Below are 24,938 nucleotides of genomic sequence, written 5' to 3'. Positions count from 1 at the left end.
ACCCATGATACCATATGAACTTATCACCTTGTGACCTGATAGGGGGCAGCAGGGGTGGCCGGTCAGGGGGTACTTCCTTGGACATAATTCAGACCCCAATCCTGTGTGTGCTGTTGGCCTGCTATGTGGTTGATACTGTCAGGTTTAATGGCTCTGAATGGTTGATCTAGGGTCAAGAAAAACTTACCATTTTCGGATGATAGAATTTAAACCAACTAAAAAATTAGATGTACGTCTTGTGTATTTAGCTCCACCAAGGAGGTGGTGTTTCCCCCCCTCGTCCAGTTGTTTGCTGGTTTGTTTGTTTGTGAGCAAGATTATTCAACAACTACTGGTTGGATAACAACAATACTTGTTGGTGAAAGGATGTGGTATGAGTCAGGGAAGAACCCAATACATTTAGAGACACACGGATCAGGGGTAAGATCCAGTGTCTTTTTTTCACTTTTTAAAATCAAATAGTACGATTAGGGTTTTTTTTTTTTACTGTTTTCCCATAGAATGGATCTTGATAAAATAAATCAAGGGTGTTAACAAAACTGATTTCTATGGGTGTCTGAAAGTAAGTCCAGCTTGATTGAATTCAAGGGGACTGTTATGCGCTAACTTAGCCTGACGTTGTTGCGTTACCGTTGATCATCTGTCCATCATTGTATAAAGCCCGCCCTGACAATCTGATTGGTCCGGTCATTTTCTAACCGGGCATAATTTCTCCCCAACGGAGCGACTCCATACCGAACTTCCCGACCTCAAATGTTGTGGGCGGGTCTAAGTTCGTCTGGCATCCAGGCTAGCGCTAACTATGTTATTGGTCTGGTATCTATTTTCGGTTCAGCCAGTCGCTTAGCAATCTGCTTTGTCCAGGGAACTTGCACAACATTTTAGTACAAATTATTAGGACTATACAGTGTATGTAATTCAGTGTTAATTTTGGAAGCTATTTTTGATTTAGTCTTAGTCTTAGTCTTTTGACAAAAATGCATTTTAGTTTTAGTCACATTTAGTCATTTTTATCCTTCTTAGTTTTAGTCGAGTAAAACAAATTACATTTTAGTCTAGTTTTAGTCGACGAAAAATAATTCCATTTTAGTTTAGTTTAAGTCACATTTAATAGCCAAATTAAACTCCTTTTCTATAAATACATATAGCTGCAGCCTCATAGCTTAAAAATATACATTTAGTTTTAAATGTGAAAACAAAAAGTGAGAGCAGGTCAGACTGGAGGAGAACACAGAAACTGCAGCTCGGTAGAAACCAACTGCAGCTTCTGCTCTGATCAAGAAGCTGAGGTGCTGATCTCTGATCAGCTGAGACCAGAGAAACTCTGTGTTTTCACTGTTTCCATAGTTAAGAAGCAAGCGGTCACTGAGAGACTTCTTCACGTGTACTAACTCTGATCTCACTGTGTCTCTGAACGAGTGCGCGGGGCGGGGGGCGGAGCCTCGGGACCGGTGCGCTATCTGGGAGCACACAGACACACACAGACACACAGACTCACTCGCCCGCTCCTGATACTTTATGACGATCTGATACGATGATGTTAAAAAAATTATTGTGACTTAGTCAACCACCAACATTTTCGTCTTGTCTCGTCTCGTCAACGAAAGTTAAAAATAGATTTAGGTATAGTTTTTATTTTCAAAGATCCGTTTTCGTTGCGTCTTCGTCTCGTCTTCGTCATGGAAAAAGGGTCGTTAACGATTATATTTCGTCATCGTTTTCGTCAACGAAATTAACACTTTAAAATCTTTAAATATCAGAAGAACAATTAATGTAAAAGCTCATGTGTGTTGCGTGACTAACGAATCTAACAGCAAAGGAATGGTTGCTTGATTTCAGCTTTTATTCAGAGAGAACATCCCCCCATGGGGATTGACATTAATTGATTACAAAGTAGGACCTTACCAAGTGGCAAGAGAAAACAGCCTTCCCGAAAGTTCAGTTTACAAACAACACTGTTAATGACAAACAACATGCATAAAAGTATAACACCAAATCCAAATAAGGGGAAAAAAACAATGTAGAACTCACTACTTACCTCATATTATAAAACGAACACAACTGTCCAGTACTATTATAGATGTCCTTTGACTAGTTTAAAATGGGAAATACAATCAATTCTACTCAAAGAAGAATAAAACGCTCAGATAACATACATTTGCTCCACTATTAAGGCGTGGCCATCTATCACTGTATTGTGGAGGGCTTAGTTTCCTCCAGCAAATCATGTCTTGACACATTATCCTATCAGGGGTATTCATTCTAATTCACTTCTTCCTTAGACTCACAGGCATGTAACAGGTTTTTTCCTGTTACTTTAATTTGCGCCGGCACAGATTACAGGTGGAGGTAAAAATACATTGAGTTGGTTACTCGAGATAAGATACATTTATGTTTCTCATCAACTCAATGCATAGCAATCAACTTTGATAAAAAATGTAAATAAACAAATCATGATCAGACTGTACAAGAATACAATACAGGTAGAAATCCCAATCACAAATATAAAAATACGCATGTGTTGTGTTCTGCATGCGTCATGTTTTCAAACAGTTTGTCCTCTGCCATTAGTCTTTGGAAAATCACATTCATATGATATGCTTAGGATAATGTAGAAGTCAGAATCATAGGTTGAAATCTGTATTCAAGCCAACCGTTCCATGAGGTATTTGAGCTGTGAGTGAACAGGTTGCGTGAAACTTGATTTCAAAGGATAGAATCTTTAGCTTTGCATACAAGTAAACAACAAAACAACAGCAGCAGCTATACAATTCAAGAACCACTGAACTGAAAGGCTCATACTGACGGACGGTTAGAAAAAAAAAAGGAGGAAGATGTCTGACACTCTCACTTTCCACATTCAGTTTTCTATAATGATGGTAAATCGTGGCTGAGGGGAATGGGCTTACAGTAAGTGTGGCTTGCTGGGTTTCTTTTTTCACAACAAAATGGGTTTAATTATATAGTAATAGGGGGAGTCGAACAAACCTAAAATAGTGTTTGTGTGTCTTTTCAGTCCGAGAGCTTTTGGTTACCATTTGTGATTTTATTGTTGCCTCCACAACAAAGTCAAACACCATTGTACTGCAACCCAACTCAGAGCAGTTTGACAGGGCAGAAGTCATCCGTGGTTTCAAATGTTGTCACAGTACGGTAAAAAAAGAATCTGTCTCCAATATGTTGTGTTTACTGAGCAGTATTTCCAAGATGGAGGTAAACGTTTCACTTCAAAAAATGTACATGGATTTATAGTTTTTATATAATATAAGCTCTGATTTCTCTCTCCTTCCATTTATAGAGGACAGTGGACTGGTGCTAAGGAAAGATGTATGATAAAACATAGCTTAGTGATCAGTGACCAGTCCATTTACATTTTTATTAAAATCACAGTTACAAAGCAATGATACTTTGTTTATATGAGTAACATTGTTAATGTCAAAATGGTCTTATTTTAACCAATTTGCTGCGAATAATTACTGTTGCTGTGTAGTACAGCTGAAGGTAAAAGATCCGGTAGAGAAAATAAAAAAAACGTCCTTCAGAGACGCGTCATGGAACAGTGCAAACAAGTATGCACACATTCTTTTTCGTTGGGGAGCATTCCTTTGTTCAGGTCTGAAAGAGAGCCCCGTCTTGCTTGTCAAACCATTTGCAAAGGATCACACAGAGAGAGGTACACAGGAACAATGATTGCGTCAACACGAGACATTTCTCCTACCAGTCACACCTGAGTCAAGCTAATCAATGATTCCTTACTAAAGGATGGAGAGGGTGGCTTGCGTTCCTGTTTTTCTGAGAAGACGTGACTTGAGTCTAACTCACTCTCTCTTACTAAAGAAGAATCTGATGGGTTAGGGTTAGGGCAGATTTTTACTCTGTAAACTATTTATCATTATTGTGCTGGACTGATTTCTTAGTCATGGAGTCCATTTCTTGTGCGGGTGACCATAAAGCGAGCCCATCACGCTCAAAGGAGGAGCCCTTCTTGGTGTTAGGCTGGTCTCAATCAGTGTGGTTGTTCAATCTTTATTTAAGAATAACTAATGAATGGTGAGGTATATGTTGCATATTGTGAATATTTTGCTCAAAATCTTGTTTTTGGAAATTCATTTAAATGGTTTTATGGTTGAATTTGCCTTTGGTCTCAGTGTGTGGACTGCTTCTATTACAGGGGCGTATTTTACTTGGGCCTTTATCTATGTTAATATCTTGGCTCTGTGTTATAGCTCGTGTGCGAGTGTAACATACCCAGGATTTCTGTTTTGACTGCTTTCTGCGTAGAATACCATGAGACAATGGATTAGGTAAGGGATCAGAGAGGACACACTCCACTGATGTTTTTGTCGTTGTCACAAATTCACTGAGATACTTTAAAGAGTCTGTATTCGATGTCCCGTCTTTGACGTGGTTCCCTCTGTGAACTCTTGCTTACCTGACAAACAAACATGTCTGCCTCCACCCGGTGCCCACCTTAATTTTTGTGAGCCTCCTTAGAGGCTGGTGGTGTCCAGAAGCTGCCTTGCCGTGGAGGCCTCTTCGTTATCCGAGTTGATCCTCTTGTCGTCTGTGGCTCTGGCCGCAGGTTTCTGCTTGCGCTTGATCCTAAACACATCCCATTTCTCAGAAAGCAGTTCCTTGTTGAAAACGATGGACCCCAACCAGGAGAACAGTAGAATGGACACAAGTGACATGACCATGATGGTGGTGCGGAAGGGAAAGTACTGGGTTAAGACTCCTTCGGCATCCAGCCGACAGCCGGGGAACCTGATTGCGGGTGGCAGGCCGATGAGGGGCTCGCCGCTCAGGACCCTCATGATTATTGCAATCATGTAGCCCACACTGGCGCCATAACCGTTAGACACCTTGCAGAAGAGGATGCAGACTAGCTGAGGGAACATGATTGTGTACGACATGTCCACACCCACGAGCCAGAAGACCAGGACGCTGCTGTCCAGGAAGGTAAGCGCGGTGCCAGCCATACCCACCACCACCACTGAGATACGGATCACCCACTGCATCTCACAGTCTGAAGCCTGAAGGAGTGAAAAGGATGACAATGAGTTGCATTTCAAGTAACTTCTCGTTAGAAAATGTAAAAGATCTAAGGATCAGTTGGACATAAGGCCTCCTTGGCAAACAGATCCTCTTACAAAGACAGTATCCATAAGTTACAGCAGTGTAAAAGACTAGCAATGAATTGACTCATTGTATGTAACATTCCTCGGGGCGAAATCATGAAACACATCATTGTTTAAAGAGAGCAAATATCATTCAAATATTTCTCAGCAAATAACAATCTCAGTCTGAAACAGAGTGCACAGTGTACAGTATGTACATGGCCATTATAGACAGTTCACTTTCCTTCAAGTAATACTGCAAATTGTGATGGATTTAAACCCCTAAAAGAGACATAATGTAATATTATCAAGAGTGGTACTGCAGCAATTTTGAATCTTGAATCTTACGGTGTCTTTGATCATATAAGAAAAAGGATACCATAGACATATGCAGTTAAAAACAGCACCCAAAATACAAAACTACAATAAAACAGGTAAAAACCAGGCACGGCTAGCTGGTGAGATAGAGTTGATGTCATGTGCATTAAACCAATCAGAATGCAGTCTCGCAGGAGTTATAATTTCAAAAACCAATGGGTGATGTCACGGTGGGTTGCCACTTTGTAACAAGAAGAGTGAATGTACTTTGTGCACTTGCCTATATAGGATATTTAGAGCAAATTGGAAAGGATACACCTGACCAGATATCATTTTAAGACAGCCATGGATGCTAAAATGGGCCCAACTTAAAAAGCATTGGCACTGTATGGGAAAATGACAACTGTGTTGGTCTGAAAATAGCAAAGAAACTTGCATCCCAAATGGCACAACTGTTTGCTTTACTTTGTGCCAGGTATGTGATAGGGCTGCCACTATGCAAGCAGACATATGAGGCTATACTCTGAACTAAAAGTCAACACTAGCATGTCACCATACTATGTCAAAGCTAACATCTAAGTGTTAAGCAGTTCTAATGTTCTAATGTATAAGTCTAGTATAGTTAAGGCTGATGAAAACGTTATTAGATTTGCTAGAATTTGTTTAAAAGTAAAAGGGACTTTGACCTTATGGTTGTGCAGGATTAATATCCAGATATCAGCAATATAATTGGGATCCATCCTCTGAGAATAGCTAATGTCAGAACAATATGTTGTGCCAGGCTGCCTGGTAGAGGTTGAGATATTTCACTACTAGAAGTGTAAAATTTGAACTCCAACACAAGGCATAACCAGTAGGGGTCAAAGCATAACCAACGTCATTACAATACTTCCACTGGGCATCATGAACAATTTCATAGAAATCCTGTTAATTTATCAGGATATGTATAAAAAGAAAGGCAGAAATGCCAGTCATCTCGTTCTGGAGGAATCATCGATCATCAAGGTCTGTCAGATTTAGGGATGCACCAATTGATCAGCCAGTGACCAGCATTGGTCGATTTTGCCTGATCAGTGAAACGATTGTGTGTTGGTAAATTTACAGTTACACGCCGCATACGGCCGAGGTCCAGTGTGCACCCGTATTGATAGCAGGTGCAAGCAAAAATCTTTCAAGTACGACTATAAATGTTCCTTTGTCTCTTGCTGTCGAATTAAGATAAGAGCAGAAGCAGCGGTTGGTTTATAAAATGTCAGAGTCTCCTTTCTGAGTGTCCTCCCTTCACACCAACACTAATCACAAGTTATTAGGACCTGAACAGTCCTGAAGTTAACTTTGCGTTTGTTTATGAGACACATTTTTAAACACATTGAAAAAAGAAGACATGACGCGATGTAACACATCGGAATAGTGACTGGACGATGTGGATTCAGGATCCGACTCCTTCGATAAATAACCATATAAAAGTGATTATCTATTTGTGAGTGAAGAGTGACAGAGATAAGAATGTGCATGTACAATCACATACACACATTTTTAATAAAAGGAAAGTTTGAAAAATATGCATGCTGTCAGCTGTCAGAAAATCTGGAATTGGAATAAAGTTAAGGTTACATATTGAAATTATTCTCCAAAATTCTCACCTGCTTCCTGAGGATGTTCTTGTAAATATTTGAAGACAACAATGAGGCGGAGGATAGAAGAGCTGAGTCCATGGAGGACATGACAGCGGCAGCGACAGCTCCAATGCCGATGACAGAGATGTAGGTGGGCGTGAGGTACTGCAGGGCGATAGGGAGGATAGAGCCTGCCTGGTCACGCTCATATGGGGTTGGTAATCCATAGCCAGTTGAGTTCCAGTCTGGAAGAAAGGATAGGTGATTACTTTGGATTGAAATCAAAGGGCAAGGGGAGGAATACATAAATGAAACAAGAAACTGGGGTTAAATCTGATCAATAGAGCTATATTGAGTTTCATTCAAGGTGTAAGGCTAATGTAGAGACTGAGATAAAATGTTTTTTCCAAAGTTTGTCTAATATGTACCTGTAGATGCAGCCACAGCTCCCACCAGCACAGAGGGTATACCCAGCACCAGGCAGAAGGCGGAGGAGGCAAAGCAGGTCACTTGAGCCTGGGTGTAAGATGAGGCTGACAGGATCCTTTGGTAGAACGCCTGGTAGGCCAAACCCCCCAGAGCCTGGCAAAAACAACATGAAATTGAAACATGATGACAGGAAGTAGTTGCAGGACAAGGGGAACATCCTCCCATTGCTTGATGTTGTATGCTTGGCTGATAGCTCATATAATGAAATAAGACGATTTAATTTTACCGCTGCTTTCTATTTATTTTAACTGCTGTGATGGCAGGAGTTATGTAAATGCTGCATGAGCTGTGTATCGGCAAACATCCAGAGCTGTTTGTAGATGTATATACTGTCTAACACTCCACTCACCAGCAGCATGAAGTCGTCAAACCACTTTCCGGCCTCGTCAAGCTTCACCGTTCCGACCCAGGGAGCCTGGAAGGTCTGGTTGTAGGCTGTCAGTGAGATGTCCAGAGAGTGAGGGTTGGTCAACAGGAAAGGAACACACACCCACTGTATAGACAAACACAAAGACACAACTAATCTGATTATGAGTCCAAGGGGGGTGTTTTCAGTCAGACACTTGGAATTAGGAATCTGAAAGTAGAGCTACAGTTGAAGCTCCTGCTTGTGAGAGGCTATACAAAACGTGTATGTCTCACTGTGATTAAATGTACATACATCTCATCTGTTCATAATTTCATACACATTTATACATATACACAAAACCAACAACAACAAATGTACAAACATGAAGAAAAAAAAAATTAAGTGAGACAGAAAAAGCTAATATGATAGATGTTGCAATTATCCCTGAGGATGTTGATAGTGTGGTCCTTCTCCTTGACATTTTGACTAAAACATGTTACTCAGTTGATATCATATGGACTTTTTTTTACACTTCATTTAGCTGGCGCTTTTACCCAAGCGACTTACATAAGTGCATTCAACCACGAGGGTACAAAACCAGAACAACAAGAATCAAGACAGTACGATTTCTTCAAAAAAAGCAAAACTACAAATAGCTTGTGGCGTCTTCAGGAGAATATAACACTATAGGGTTATATTCACAGTCTCGTAGCTTGTGGTAAGTCTACCACATTGATATCATATTCCTTATTCAAAAAATGATTGGGATTCTTGGTGTTTACGCACCAGGCTGATAAAGATGAGGATGAGCTGGATAACGTCAGTGTAAGCCACTGAGTACAGCCCCCCTAGCAGAGTGTAGATTATGGCCACCACTGAGGAGATGACGATGGAGTAGACGTAGGACAGATCCAGGATCACGCTCATAGTTCCCCCTGGAACAACACAACAGCGTGGTGAGTGCAGGAGGACTGATAGAGGCAGCAACTCTTGTGATTTACAGATGATGCTAGCAACAGATTCATGCAACTTCTTACATAATATTTTCTGTAAGTGTTTCATTAGGTTCTCAGTCTCACTTCTGCTTTGAAGTTTCAAAGCAGAAATGCTTTCAAATGCTTTCTGTCACACACAAATACACTAATATACATGAATCCACTCTTATGTACTTTGACTTAGGATTTAAGATGCTAAGCAATGACATTGTCTTGTTGCCTTAATGTTGTATTTTCCCCAAAAAAGCATTGACAAACAAACTTTTACCAACAAATGGCAAAACCTTACATTTGTAGAAGTCTGAGTTATGAGTAAAGTTACACTCAAACATGTGTGGCAAAGCATCAGATTGCTTAGATAAGATAAAGTAACCAGGCAACACAACAATACAGAAGCATAATAGAAGCAGCCTATTGATTGTGACTCCAAAATAGTCCTTGTTCACACACAGTATCTCACTTTAAATAGTGACAAATTTTGATTACAGTAAGAAAACCGAAGATCAGTGTACAGAGAAGTGTATTCAAGTGAAATAAATGTAAAAAAAATATTGGTAAATGTAAACAAATATTGGTAAATGTAAACAAATATTGGTAAATGTAAATAAGTTAATAAAAAAAAATCTTGTTACTCAAACAAGGCAAGCAAAACGTCACTACCTTTACCGTCTCTTCTGCCACATTGCCGGGGTCCACCCAGCCGCAGCCTGCAGCCACACCACAACAATGCCCTTAAACAGAGAAGTGTCAGATCGGCACCATCGCTCGCCACTCACCATCCCTGCTGACCTATTATCTCCCTGCGGATCCCGCCACCCTCTAAACCAGCCCACCACCACCGCTGTCTATCTCACCCACTATAGCATTGCATCGTCTGGATGATACATGCATGACCTTTTCAGTTTGGCCTTTGAGGCAGTGACACTTTACGAAAATATGATCTGTTTTTTTTATTAATTCTGCTTGATAAACTTAAAGAGATAATGATTTCTTGATTAACCTTAAAACAAAAAGATACTACAGACACTAACCTGTTCTCACTTGGCACTGAAACACATCTGGTCACATGAGCTCTTTTTTAGATAACCTTCAGTTTTCTTTTGGATTTGGAGGTAATCTGTGCAACTTTGCTGCATTTTCCAGTTTTTATGAGATGACAGGTTATCAGAGGAGTAAAATCTGAGCCACATGTGGTCACATGCTTTCTGATGCCATGTGTGAACTGAAATCCATCTCAACCAGATCTAAACCTGATCTAGATATGTGTAGACACAACTCCAGATCAAACAGGTGCGTTTTGTTGTTGTTTGTCCAGTAATTTACTTGATGGCAAGGCATGATGTAACATGTATTGTTAATAATATCTTGGTGGCCTGTTTTCCATAGCTCTAGATTATCTAATCTGTTCTGTGATGAGCTACGCTTTTCCCCTCTGTGCTAAATTTAAGAGTAGAAGAATTCAGGGGGCTCTTGGGCTTAATGGGCAGCACCAAGGATTGACAGAGGCAAAGAGCTGCCTGAATAGACCCTTAGTTGTTTTTAGCCCCTTGTCCCACCCAAAACTCATGCTTGGGATGCGCACATAGAGACATACACACATACACACACATATAAGGACACAGACACACTCCCATTGCAACCTGTCGGCCCTGTACCTAATTTCTTCCTGGCAGAAATTTGACCATGATTGTGTTGTTAATACATGGATCACTATGGTGCATGGAGGGGGTGTATGTTTTAAAAGTTAAATCCTCTCTGGCACTGGCACTGACCCGCATGCACGCACAGACACCACGCACACACACACACATAACACACACACACACACACTGTCTCCCAGCAACAACGCCCCTGCGGGTCAAATGCTCAGTTCACTCTCTGTGGAGTGTCAAGTGTTTTTGTGTGTGGTGTGATGCCACGCACACATCGGTCATGTATCCATAACTGTACAATAAACAACGTCAGGAGGTTTTACTGATGAGTGAGGGTAACCCTGTTTCTATATTAGTTTGGATAAAAACGGCCCAGGAACATTCCTGCCTCTCTACAAGTCCTTTTGTGGTGTGTCAACACAGTGACTCAAACACTGTCAATGGATTTCAAAGCTCCCCTTTTTAAAACTTTGACTGATTGAAACTATAGTGGAAGCATGAAGCCCTCATCAGTCATTGAAAATCTTGGAACAACAATGGAAGGAAGTTTGTAACGACACAACAAGCTATAACTGATCACCTTTCACAATCAACAGGCTGCTCGATCTTTAACCCCCTTTTTCAAATAACACTGGAAAAGAAAACAATGTTAAAAACACACTCTACAAAACATTTTTTACACACAATTTTTCTTTGCTGCACAAACACCCACACATACTCACAATGCAAAGCACATGTACACTTGCATCCACAATCAAATAAACATACACACACACACAGACACATAGACACACACACACACACACACACACACACACAAACACACAATTAAATCATTACTTACAGATTAGAGAGTGAATAGGGAAAACAGATGTAGAAACTTTTATAAAACAGCACAGGTGGATCGCATCACGAGGAGACACTTAAATCTTATGTCCCCTAGTCCACATAATAATAGTCAGTCAATTATTTTAGTGACTGACCCTCATTGAGCTTATAAAGCTGAGGATAAAAATTTGTGTTTTGTTTTCATTTCAGTGGAGCAGCAAGAACGAGCATCCACAGCTTTGCCGTGTAACATTTGTGTGTTTGACAAAAATATTAGTAAAAAAAAGTAACATATGTGTAAAGGATTCAGTGCAAGACAGTTTTACAGAGTGAGCTAACTCACCCAAGCTGATGAGCGTGCCATGTGTGCACAACTAATATTATTTAAATGTGTCGTTCTGACGGCACAGTTCATCAATCATCAATGCAGCTCAAGTCGTGATGGTTAGTGGTTAATTCATTTTGTGCACATTGTGTACCTAGATCTGTTGGTGCCTGCATGATTGCTTAAGTAAGTATGTGTATACGATATACTGACAGACAGAGTTTGAGCTAACTTACCCAGACTGACGAGTGTGCGGGCCACCCAAAGGACATCAGCCACCAGTGCTGGAATGATTAGCAGAACGCTCAGGACGTTCCCATACTTCTGCTGGAAGGGGTCCATCATTGTCACATACTTGTTCTCTCTCATGGGCTTGGCAAAGAAAAAGCCACCTGTAGCAGAAGTGATTAAATCAGCAATATAAAGTGAAAGTCTCTCTCAGAAAAACGATGAGGCAATCAGGCTCAAAACATGGCAGCCCTTTTAAAAAGACTGAATGAGAGCAAGAGGAAGAAGAGGAAGAGGGTGAGCATGAGAGGGAAAGTACAAGTGCTTATGAACAATAAGAGAAACAAATGTGCCCTCCAGATAACTAGGGGTCCACTTGGTCAGCAATGGACAACATCAGAAGCAGAATGTTAGATTTCCTGATCAGGGACTTTGGGGTTTCCATTTTCCATAATCCCCCTGCCACAATTTCACTTATTTCAAATGATTTCAGACGTATAACGGAGTTTATCAGTTTGGTGAAATCAGGAGCAGGATATCCAAGTCTCTCTGCACCTGTTGCCTCAACATTATTTCTCATGGTCCTATTTTTAAATGGAGCGACACTTTTATTGGAGTGTGGAGTCTGTGGGGGGTTGGGGGTATGGGAGCAATGTTGGTGGCCGACAACACTTGAGAGACGGATAAGTTCAGTTTGATATCACACCTAATAATCTGTGTGCACAGGATTTAGGGAGCTTTATTTTATTGTTATCTATAACTAGCTGGTATACCCATTTAAAGTAAATATCCCTTCAAGTCAGAGATGTGAAGAAGATGGGATAGAGGAGAGACCAATTAAAATGGCAGTATTCACATATTATCAGCGTTTATTGCAGTTTACTTTCCCAAACACAACTAGTGACACTGGCATTTACTGCTAGACCTTGCATGCATGACCTTAGGTCTTGTGTAACAATACTATGTTAGGCTGCATAAAGTACATACCTACTTTAGTTTCTATTTAAATCTGTGATACTGCAGTGCATGAATAACATTGACTCTTAGATCAGTTTCACTCACAAAGTTGTATCCAATTAAATTTTACTGCAGACTTCAATCAGCGGACATGATTCGTAAAAAACAAATCAAGAAGGGGGTGAAAGGAGAGGTCAGGGTCAGGTATATGTTCATGGTTATATTGGCTTGAGGATCAATTGTGCCACTCACCTAAGAAGAAGGTCAGTACATAAGGCACAGGCATGAGGGCCCACACTGCGCCCAGGGTTGGGTTGTATGTTGCCTCAGCTATACCAAGGATGAAGCCTCCACCAACCCACGTAGCTGCCGAAAGACAATCACATGTTACAGGAGAAACATGACATACAGTGTGTGGATTAACAACATTTTACACATACTTGACAGCAATTTAAGACGACAGTCTTTAAGACGACAGTCTTAAATTGCTGTCTTAAATTGCTGTCCCCCTCCCCCCTCCCTCACTGCTGTCACTCTTTACCTGTAAGAGTGAAGATGCCGACGAGCAAGTTGATGTTACGCCCGGCCAATAGAGTCATCTCCATTCCATCTCCCTTAAACTTCTTCTCCTCCTTTTTGGAACGCAGGGACGCCCAGATGCCCGTGCCCAAGATTAAAATGTAGAACACTGCCATCACCGCCAGACCAGGCACATTGAGAGCCATCTTGAACTACTGTTGTGTCTGTTCCCTGTTGGATGGAGAGACAGAAAGATGATTCTGACAAACAAAAAGGTACATTCATCATGTGCAGAAAGCTTTTAAGCACAAATGATAAACAACAATGAAAAGAAACAGTAGGCTTTATTCAAATGACTGAAGAGAGTAAGGTGAGCAAGGTAATAAGATGTCTTCTCAAAGAAAGAATGAATAAAAAGATTGCAGTGAGAGCAAAAAGGACAGTAGCGGCATCATCTCGGATGACCTGACTCTACTTGCTTGGCAGACGGAGTGATGGGGTGGAGAAAGGTGGAGTGGAGGAGGAAAAAACAGAAGGCAAGGGAAGGGAGGGATGAAGATACGGAGAGCGAGAGGGGTCCTACCATAATACTTGGCAGCACTGACAAAGATGGCGGACAGATGTTGTCCCCCGTCTTCAGTGGTTGGGCGGGACGAGTTTCGACCCCATACATTGGGAAGTAAACACAACTCAGAGCCAAGTTAGTGTGTACGTGTGTGTGTGTGTGTGTGTGTGTGTGTCTGTCTGTGTGTGTTTTGATTCTGTTACTGTGTGATGAGCAGATGGTTTCTTAAAAAAGGATTAATATATCAGAAAAGTCTTAGCACCTAAAAAAAGCGTCTATTTCTAGCTGCTGATTTGCACCTACTTGCCCCCTCTTCTCTGCACATCAACATGGCTTATATCAAGTACACCCCATCAACTGTGTTAATGCAGGGCAGGAAAGTTGAAGGACAACTTTTTTTTAGTAAAATAAATATAACAGTAAGGCAGTTTCTTAGAGAACCCCATTTTCTTTATTAAAAACAGAAATGTATTTGTAATAAAATACAGCCTTTCTTTTCATGGTGAAAAAAACAAGACATGGCTCCCGCCCGACAGGGTGAAAGATATCTGGTATACAGAGAGCTCTGGCCCCATTCATAAAACTCGAGAAAGAAAGAAGCCATGTATAGCCACATGAAGGAATAGAGAGAGTAGAAGAAGGATACGCTTGTGAAAAGAAAGGAGCGAAAGAAATACCAGTAGGAGGTAAATGTGTGTTTGTGTGTGTGTGTTTTTATGTGAAGGTATGGAAGGAATGGGTAAGGGACTGGGGCGGGGGCTGGAGGAGTGGGCTCTGTGCCAAAATCCACAAAAGCCTGAGAGGCTCACTGATGTGGCCCATAACATCTATGTATGTTTTTTCGCAGACTGTTACAGCCCATACATACCAGACATTACACTGCTCAAACCCATATCATCAGAGATAAAAAAACAAAAAATGTATGGAGTCTGAGACCTCAACAATGCTTAGCAAGGTAACTGCTCTAGTAATTGGTGCTAGCCACCACTATAATCAACAGCATTAACTTCTGAGAGAATCTTTCCAAGGGCTTGTAAAACTTTTTAACGGGGCTTCATGCAACCGCAGACGTGGCAGATTTCCCTTTAGGCTGTGGGTATTTTGCTACTTGCAAAACAAAAGAACACGGGGAAGGAAACGTGAGGAAGCCTTGACACAGTGCCAGGAATTAATTACTTAACTGACACATTTACGGATAAAACCTACCAACCTTTATTGTTACATGTTGAAACACATGTATGTGACGTTTACACTACCAGGTGTTTCATACACCTGGTAGTGGATGATGTCCAACACACTCTTATCAGGCTGTGTATGAAGAAGGACTTTATGACTGCCCCTTCATAGGTGACACCAAAGGGTCTCAATTGCCGGCTGGTGGCTGACTTTCTAATTTGGTCCATGTACATACAATCCACATAACATGGAGGAGGCAGGATTTACCAATAACGTTTGGTCAATTCCGTGTATTCACTGCTCGTAGTAACCGTATCTTCATCCAGGATATTTTTGCTTGATTTATGTAGGTAGGAGGAAGTGGAGATGTGTCATCCCTCTATATATACATTCTATGTTTCATATTACCAATAGCTTGATTCCTCCTTCCTAGTGGCTAACTTTGTCGTTATTCAGTGTGTTGGAATTCAGTGAGTTCTTAGGTATCTGGCTTTATACATGTACCAGGTGCTGCAGGAAATGAGGCAAGCATAAGCAATGACTCTAAAATGTAAAGTAAATGTAGTGAAAACCCAGAACTAAAAGAGGCTCCATCACAGCACTGAGTTCAGTTTAGTTCTCTCCGGGTTTCTTAATGGAGCAACCCATTTGACATTAATAGCATCTGAGGTCAGTTGAGTTATTGGTATGGTTAAATGTTGATTGGTGGAGCTTTATAATATTAGTGAGTTTCAGTTTGTGTCAGCCTTTCTTAAGCCTTTATGTAAATTGGACGTAGGTTATAACTACACAGGGTTGGCACGGCCTAGACTAGTTTAGTTAGCCCCTCTCTCCTCTTTGTACAGTATGCAAGATATTCCAGAGCAGGGAGAGATCCGGGGTCCCTCTATCAAGATGTGCACGCTTGTTGACCTATTTTGGAGTTGAAAAAACTCCCTTATAGGCCCCCTCCCTCACTACACACACTTGGCCCTCTTCTTTCAGTGCGATGCGTTTGATGTCCTTAAGGATCTTGCTGGAGAATGCGGTTTATCTGCCTTTCCTCAGTGAGGCAGCATGTGCTCGTGTTACCGACTCTGGTCCAAATGCAACACAGGAGAAAGGCATATTTTTATTCTGCTGTCTTCAACTTTGACAAAGCCACGACTCGGAGTCTTGACAGCTTAAAGAAATAATGTTTCGACATATCTGGTGAAAATTATCATTATATATATGTTTTTATGGTTCTAACATTGTTACCCATGAAGCCTAGCCTTAATCCTCCGTTCATAAGACTTCGCAAATGGGAATCATTAATTCCTATCAATTGAGTATAGAACCAGCTACCAGTTAAGAGTTGTATTCTCTATGGTCTAAGGTTTCTCTCTATAACAGTCAGTCTCGAACTTATGCTATTAAACACACTTCCAGCATTATCCCTTAACTTGAGAAAACAGATGCTGTGATTTGGTGCTATACAAATAAAATTAATTGAATAATGACATATAAGGTTGTAAGTATAAATAAACTACGATTTATTTTCTTTCGTTTTCGCTGTTGCCTTACCTTCTTTAAATATTCTCTGAATGGCTGGGAGATCCCTCACAAGCTGCTCTGTATGTGTGTGGGTGTGTGTGTACATGTCACTTACGCAGCTTGCTTACTCAGCACCTGGTAACTTTCCATAACTCTTGTCACACGACTCAATCATCAACACAATGCAGGCACATTTGGAAATGGACCTCTCAAAGGGGGTAGGACCCACTTTTCTATATATATCTGAATGTTTATTTTTACTTTGAGATCTGTGCCATTGGCATTGACAATTTTCACAATGTGTTATTTCCTAAGGCAGTAAAGTCTGCTGACAATCATTTTTATAAAAGCATAGAAAACATGTTCTTCTGATTTCCCTGTGAAGATGCATTATCAGGGGGTGTTTTTGCGGTGAAAACCAAAGGAAAAATAAACATTCTGAGAAAGATCTCAACAAGCAGACCATAAACAAGGTGATGAAAAACCAATCCCATGTACAAATAAAGTCATCTAGACCCTGTAAGCTTTCAATGTTCATCCATGCAATCGTATTATATGAAGATGATAAGAACAAATGGCAAAAAGCATTGACAACAAAAAAAATTTTACTGGCACTGGTGCTGTCAGGGTGTGGTGGTATAATCCTATAATCAGTTTATTTAATCATGGATTTAATCATTAAAATAATCAATGTAATGCAATGAATGTGCCTTGCACAGTTAGCAATAGACAGGATGGTGTCAAAGACGGTCAAGAAAGTTTTTTGAGGTTCCTTTAGACTGTTGGAGTTAAAAAAGGGTAAATAATTTCACCTTTCCTCACACATTCCTGCTCCTCTCAGTACTTTTCCGTTCAGAACGACCCTTGTTCCAACCAAGAGTTTGCCACATCACCGTCTTCCCCCCCTGTAGTTATGTGGATGTGAAGAGACATAATTGTCTGCTGCAATTGTCATTGACAATAAACAAAGGTGGCAGCTTTCACAACCAGCCAGCACATGTGTGTGCCTTCGTGCACGTTAACACATGAAACTTCAGGTTGACGCTGAGAGCCAATGAAATTTGACCTTGCAGTGTCCAGACACAAAGGTGTCATCTTTCACAGAAAGGGAAAGGAAGAGAGTGAGAAGACCAACAGCGAGATCCTTAAAAAATGCCTGCTACCTCTTATTTTCTCTGTAGTAGCTCTCCTCTGAATCTTAATATGAAAGATTTCCCTTTTATGTCCCACGTCACCTCAGAGATCAGTTCTGTGGAACAGATCATCTCTCATCCATCAAAGTTCACAAGCAGAGTAAGAACCAAGGTATTAAGATCAAACTAGGAATCGAACGTTCAAAAAAATGTGTGCACAATTTAAACAAAAACCACGAGGCCACAAGGTAATATTGAGTAGATGTTATCTTGATATGAGCTTTTAAAGACAGAGACACAGAGGACAACCTGTACACAAAAGATGAACACACGTTTACCGTCTGTGACAAGTCGCTAATTCCCTCATAGGACAACCTTTTTCATCAAAAGGTTAAGCAGAGAACAATTATCGTCCGGCTAAGGTCATACAATCAGTTGGCGACAAATGGAAGCTGATCTCTAAAGTATTTTGAAGAGAGCCAGTCACTTGGTCAGTTCACCAATGTGCTGCAGAGGGGAGCTGTCGGGGAGGTTTGGTGGCTCGGCTCTGAGGCGTGAGGACTTTGATTAAGAGAGATGATTTAAGGCTAACAAGGAGGACATAACCACAGGTGATTCATTTATTCCACGTGGTGAGGAGTGCCACATAATATAGTAAAGTAATAATAAATAATAAAGTTATGTTAAAGAGTAAATTAAGAAATTAAGAAAATAAATACAAACTTAAGGATTTATTACAATCCCTCTTCGTCCTGCACATACAGGCACGCTTTTTATTTATGCCTTAAATAAATATTCAAATTATGAAAAAATATACTTACATTGGTTTAATTATATTGCATTTAGTCTGATACACATAGTGATAGGAAACAGAGAGAGGGAAGGATAAGTTGTAGTCAGGGCCGGCCCTAGCACATTTGGCGCTCTAGGCAAGCTTCACTCCTGGCGCCCCCCCCCACACACGAAAACTTATTATAAAATTATTTCTTTCTTCGTCGAAGTTGCTTGGACACACACACTCTAACCATAAGCCTCAATGTGCTAGCATGTTCTGACAACACCAAGGAGGTTCGTACCTCAATTTTTGCCTCATTTTACCCTAATGTTAGATCAATTTTTGTAATGTCAAAGTATTGGTTGGAGATATATGTTATGGGTCCCAAAATTGATACCACAGCAACAAAGTATATCTGTAGAATACAGCATGAATGCAGCAGCAGTAACGACACGGAGCATTCAGTTCCACATCCAGACTGCATCTTATTCAAATTAAACACAATTTCAAGTACAAGCATTTCTTTGAGTGTAACTGCATTTTTAAGTGCATAAAACATACATTCAATTATTATGGTGTCTCTTTCCTCCAAACATCTTAATATACATCATCACTCATAAAGAAATATAAACATTTACAATATAGACCTATTGAACATTAGCTTATAACTGGTCTTTATAAGGCAAAATAACAATTCATGAATTACAGAGTCTGTGTGTGTCGGAGCTGAACTACACACTGTAAAGTAAACAATATACTATCGCGACCCGCCTGCAAGACGACGTGCAGGTAAAATAAACACCTATACAGGCGAATGTAGCCCCGCCCACCTAGTGCGCGAGTGTCTCTCCCCACTTCCCAGCGGAGTTTCTAAGTTTTACCAGTCAACACGTCTCAATGACACCCGTGGTGATCAAGCGAGGCTTTAGGAGCTAACGTAGGTGACTCTCACCCACTACTGCCCTGTAGAATACAAGATGGAAGCAGCAGCAGGAACGACACGGAGCATTCAGTTCCTCATCCAGACTGCATCTGACAGTACGGGGTGCAACTGCTCCGTGTCATTTACTGATTTCTCTAATGAAACTACTTAAATCACTGTCAGAGTAATTAAATACAATATTTTTGGCCATACCACATAGAGATGGCGCAGTTTTTGGCGCCCCCCTCTGAGTGGCGCCCTAGGCAACCGCCTATGTCGCCTGTAGGAAAGACCGGCCGTAGTCACCGAAGACAGGGGCCAATGTATCTCCGCAACTGAGTCTCTCGGTGCTATAACTGTAACAGACGCCCAGTGTCCCAAATTGACCGAGCGCAAACAGCTGTCTCGCAGAAAAGAACTAAAAAAATAAATAATAATGTACATACACAAACATTTTAAATACACTTTCAACGGGCAAAGGAGATGGGTAAACACCGTGAGAGAAGGATAACCCGGGCTGGGGGTGACTGAACACATACCTGGGGTTGACGGTACGTGTCAAGTGATGTGAAGATGACGTGGGGAGGAAACAGAAGCTGCTCTGACAGCTGATAGATTCTGTCCAGGTGGAGAAATGATCCACTCATCCACAGCGCTGAGGGAGTGAGGGCGCGTCTGCCGGATAGCTGGAGGCAACACACACAAACAGTGGCTGTCCTTCACTCTCTCATTCCCGAGGGAGTCGGTTTGATAACTTTTATCAAACAAAGTGAAAGAGTCGTCAGAGTTGATGCTGAGATTGTGTGAGGGGCGGTGGTGGTGGCGGTGGAGGGAGGGAGGACTGAACTCTGTAGGTGTAACGCTTCGCATCAAGTTTATAGCTGGGGCGATGGGCGGGGTCACACGGGAGACAGAGGCAGAGGGACACTGCCGCAGCTCCCACCTAATTGGGTGGCCAATACGTGCGTCGGGGCGAAGGGGGGCGGGGCAGAGCAGGCTCCAAGTTCAGCTGCTTCAGGTTCACATGAGTGTGACTTTGCCTGAGGGGCACCTCCACATACACTCACACACACACTTAGGTGAGAAAAACAAGTCTAGTTTTGGTCGATCAGGAGTTGATCTTATCGTTTTTTTTTTTTTTTACCATCTGTGGACAGGATGCAAGGGTTTTGATCTCATGATTTACTACATTCAGATGGATATACTACTGGTCTTCACTGTATATACTTGTTGGCCTTAAGGCAAGAATTCACACATACTGTATGTCAAATATGTTGAATAGGTTTTCCTTTCCTCACTAGTGTAAAAACATGTACAAAATTTATGAACATATTTTTCCATTTGGCTTCAACTGGAGCCTACAAAGATCCCTTATTCACACTCTGATCTGTGTACATTAAACACACGTTTAGTTCAAACTTATATAATTATATTCTTTGAGGAGACAAACATGATCCCAGAACTTTTTGGGGTTCCTGTTTCTTTGCTGCAGCTTCTGCCGCCCCTTTTATTTTCTATGTGACCAATCCCAAGTGATTAACTGAATGCTACACTAGACCATGGACAGGACAAGCAAGGCTTTGTAAAAGTCCAGGGTAAGTGCGGCTATACTGACACTTGAGCACACATTCATAAAAGTGAAAGAAAAGTGACTGCCTTGAGGAGGTTTGTCTCCCTGTACTGTGGGTGTATGAAAGGACCCAAGTGGCACCTCCCATCCTGCCTGTACAGTCACTGTGAAACACAACAAGTAGGTCAGGTGAGAGATAGAGAGGCGGAATGATTCGTGTCAGATAAAGTTTTCAGTCTGGGTCAAGTGGAGGGAAAAAAGTAGAGAAGAATGTGTAGCATTTTGGCAGTTCATCCCTTTTTCAATGGGCTGTTTGAGGGTTAAGACTTGGTTTTAGGGTTATAATTACGTTTAGGTTAGGGTTAGGCATTAAGTTTGGATGGTTGAGGACTCTCTCTCTCTCTCTCTCTCTCTCTCTCTCTCTCTCTCTCTCTCTCTCTCTCTCTCTCTCTCTCTCTCTCTCTCTCTGTGTGTGTGTATGAACCAGTCTGCAGTGGCTCAGACAAACAGCCTCAGCTCTCCTATTTAAGGTGATTGTATTTGACAGTTTTCCATCAACACTCTGAGATCCCTTTGACTCTCTGTGTTGATCCTTTTGCAGAAAGCTCTCAATAAAATACATAAAGAGAAATTTGGTAATCCAGCCTCTTGTGTTGTCAGATTTCCATCACAACCCAAGAATGATTGAATTATGTGATACAAGTCCAGAGATGAGAGATTGAACCTATGGATGTGACATGACCGACTGAAATGCCTTGTGTTCAACCAACAATTCAGAAAGCAGGAAATTCTGACGAGTGGATGAAATTAACCAATTGGGCAAGGAGGCAATGCCCACCACTGCCCACTTCAAGATCGGGGCCCAGAGATCAGTTGTTTTTGTTGACAACACATTGTTCATACTTGAATTGGCCCTTATCACCAAAGGCACCACAGTAATTATTGTGATAGTAGGGTTGCCCGTCTCACATGACTGTGATGACTGTGTACTCACTAGTGCACCTTCACTAGTCTCACATTTCAATTACGATTCAGTCGTCAACGATTCAAATGCACAACAATGCATCTTCCACTAAGACACATTACCCCGCAGGTCAGCAAGTGACTCTGCTCCTCTGATGTTTCCTAATCACTTACACGTAGAAGTGATTTTATAAAAACTTGATGAATTCATATTTATGTTCCTGGATAAACGGGGCGTCTCTACTTCTGCAACAATGAAGTTAATATTACTATTAGCCTGTCACGTCCCATATTGTGTAGCAGGTTTAAACTCTGGAGAATCAAATACTCACACAAAGTAAACGTCAGTCCTGTACGAGTCCGGTGCTTATAGTTAGAGTGCAAAAGGAGTGTAGGTCAGAGGAGGAGCGAGAAGGAAGCAGACTCGGACAGAGACTCAGACACAGCGGCGGGACATCGCTAAATACAACATGAATCGATTATGTTCTTTCTCATCGATACAGAGTCTTCCACATGGATACAAATAATATTTCATTTTTTTTAAAAGCACTTATATTGAGGAATTTCAAAGTAAAAGCCCTTTAAATATCACATTTTCATTGTTTTCATTGTTTAAAAAACAAACTACCTCAGACTAATTTCACTTTACAAGGACAGTTCTCTACCTCAGATGGAGTCCGAAGTTGAGAGCAGGAGACGATTAGAAACTTGTTGCTCGACAACCTTGTAAACAAAAACCTGTAATAAGAACATAGACAAACACAAAAAGGGAGAGTGAGATGCTGTTGACCAGGATAAAATATTTGGTTTGACAAATATGTATGTAATTCTAAAAACTATATTTTATATTCATGATATAAAGACTTTAAGGTAATGATAATACTTCACGATATATAATTATATAAACAGTTTACTAATACTATTGAAAGTATCTCATAATTATCTTGTTCTGTGAGTCCATCTGCAGATGCTGAAATAAATTTCAGGAAAGACTTTGTGCTTGATTCACAGAAATTGCTACCACATAGCTTAATGAAATTGTGGAAGTAAAGTGCAGCCCTGAAAGCTCAAGTCAGGGGATGGATGCAAGACAATTTTAAACAAAGACCATTTCCTTGAGTTTAGTCATTATTAAATGGAAAGAGTATGGTACACCTGTAAATCTGCCCAGAACACAGTGTCCTCAAATGGATTGAGTGTGAAAGAAGGAGTTTAATGTTAAGTCTACTTTAAACAACTTAAATCAACCCTGAAGACGTTTCAGAGGCTGAGAGTAGAAAGACTGGGCACAGCAACAACTGGCTAGGTATCCGGTCTAAAGGAAAGCCACTGTAACACAATTCTCACATAGGTTTTTAGCCAGTCAGCACATGTGAGTTTTCTGTTGTTTAATACAACCAACATTTTTCTATTTGACCACCAGACCTTAGAACATGTTTGGTATAAACCAGTGGTGTCGGACACTGTACGTCCAGTGAGAGGGAGACAATTGAGAGGACAGCGATTGCTGGAGGCGTTAAATCAGACTTGGCCATCATAGTAATGGAGGGATGTAGTCTGCAGGTATACTGTAACACGGCCATCTCTATGTTTTCCTCATAACATGGCACCAGCATGGTTGTCTCTTGACTGACATGTCTAAGATATAATTAACATTTTTATGTCCATGGTGCTAGAACTTGAAAGCACAACAAAAATACAATGAGTGCCATTATGAGCACAACAGAGGTATTTGCTACTTCAAGTAAAGCTGATAGGCCTAGCATGTATTTGTCAACACCAGCAACGGAAGCATCTTTGTTATGGCAAGATTCTGTGAAAACTGAGCCGCGTGGCATATAAAACACAGTTTGACAAGATGCAACATCCTCTGCCCTTAACCCTCAATAAGGAAACAGGAAGAAAATAAACTAGAAACCACAGAGAGAGCCTCTCCAAGGACTAACAGAAGTGCAATAGATGCCGCTTGTAACTGAACACATACAAAAATGACAGTATTTTCAACATTGATTAGAAATAAATGGTTTGTAATATAATAGGAAAGTATGTAAATGTTTAAAGTATTAACACATAATAAAAATGTCTGAGGGTGATCAAGGCATCACCAATTATAAATCAATTGAGGAGTAATTGTCAATAAGGACTCTGGGGAAGAAGTTAAGTCACCTACAAGTATTGATGCAAGATTTATGTGTGTGGCGGTGAAGACTCTGGGAGAGCACCCGCACCACAGAGGATCAATCAGCACCGGTGAGAGCTGTTAGCTGATTGGCCCTCACACTTAAAAGGCAGCGTCTTCGCTCAGAGACTCAGGGACTGGAGAAACCGGACTAAGCTGAAAAACTAGTCACTCGTGTTAAGTTTATGTTTTGACATGTCCAAACATGTTTAAGTGATAATGAGGACGAAGAGGAAAGAGAAGCTCAATGTGTCATGTGCTCTCCCAACATTGTAGACCTCATAGCAGCTAAACTAAAAGCTGGACCCAGACAGAACCTACACTGCTCCAAAACCTTTTGGGAACACTTAAATCACACATCAGATCTAAATTAACAAATTATTCAAATTAAAATGATTTACTGATTGTCGTTGTTTAATTTGTTGAAAACAAAACGACATAACAGTCAATGGAAACCAAAATCCTCAAACCATCAAGGGCTAGATTCAAAACCACACCGAAAAACAAAGTTAATAGTCGCCTACATCCTCAGTTGAACAGATCATGTGATTCTACCCCTGTAGAATTATGGCCTAAGGCAAGAGTGACCTAAGGCGTTTTACAAGCTTTTAAGATGGCGGCTGCATCAAGAGGAACAAAAATCTACCTAGCTGCTGCTGCGTTATTTCCACGATTCAGGGCTCGTCCCCTAAGTGATGAGGTTTATTATAGCCTCATATAGGCTAGGCCATAAATATTGCATAGTTA

The 24,938-nt window shown here is 40.9% G+C and overlaps 1 protein-coding gene across 2 annotated transcripts; it reads right to left on the bottom strand.

Moving 5' to 3' along the window:
• Positions 1–1,820: 1,820 nt before the first annotated feature.
• Positions 1,821–21,580, bottom strand: LOC133953441 (high affinity choline transporter 1-like). 2 transcript variants are annotated; one of them, XM_062387367.1, is made up of 9 exons: positions 20,019–21,580; positions 13,416–13,624; positions 13,127–13,240; positions 11,926–12,081; positions 8,676–8,824; positions 7,890–8,033; positions 7,480–7,633; positions 7,079–7,296; positions 1,821–5,033 (listed from the first exon to the last, which is right to left on the bottom strand). In XM_062387367.1, exons 2-9 carry the CDS (start codon positions 13,597–13,599, stop codon positions 4,491–4,493), a joined length of 1,662 nt encoding a protein of 553 aa, XP_062243351.1. In that variant the 5' UTR covers positions 13,600–13,624; positions 20,019–21,580; the 3' UTR covers positions 1,821–4,490. The 2 variants fall into 2 exon arrangements, with proteins under 2 accessions (XP_062243351.1, XP_062243352.1); XM_062387368.1 differs by lacking the exon at positions 20,019–21,580 and adding an exon at positions 13,977–20,001.
• Between the last annotated feature and the right edge of the window lie 3,358 nt (positions 21,581–24,938).

Source organism: Platichthys flesus, chromosome 5 (assembly GCF_949316205.1).
Source record: "Platichthys flesus chromosome 5, fPlaFle2.1, whole genome shotgun sequence".
NCBI classification, from domain to species: Eukaryota; Metazoa; Chordata; class Actinopteri; order Pleuronectiformes; family Pleuronectidae; genus Platichthys; species Platichthys flesus.
This window is presented reverse-complemented; position numbering and strand designations above follow the sequence as displayed.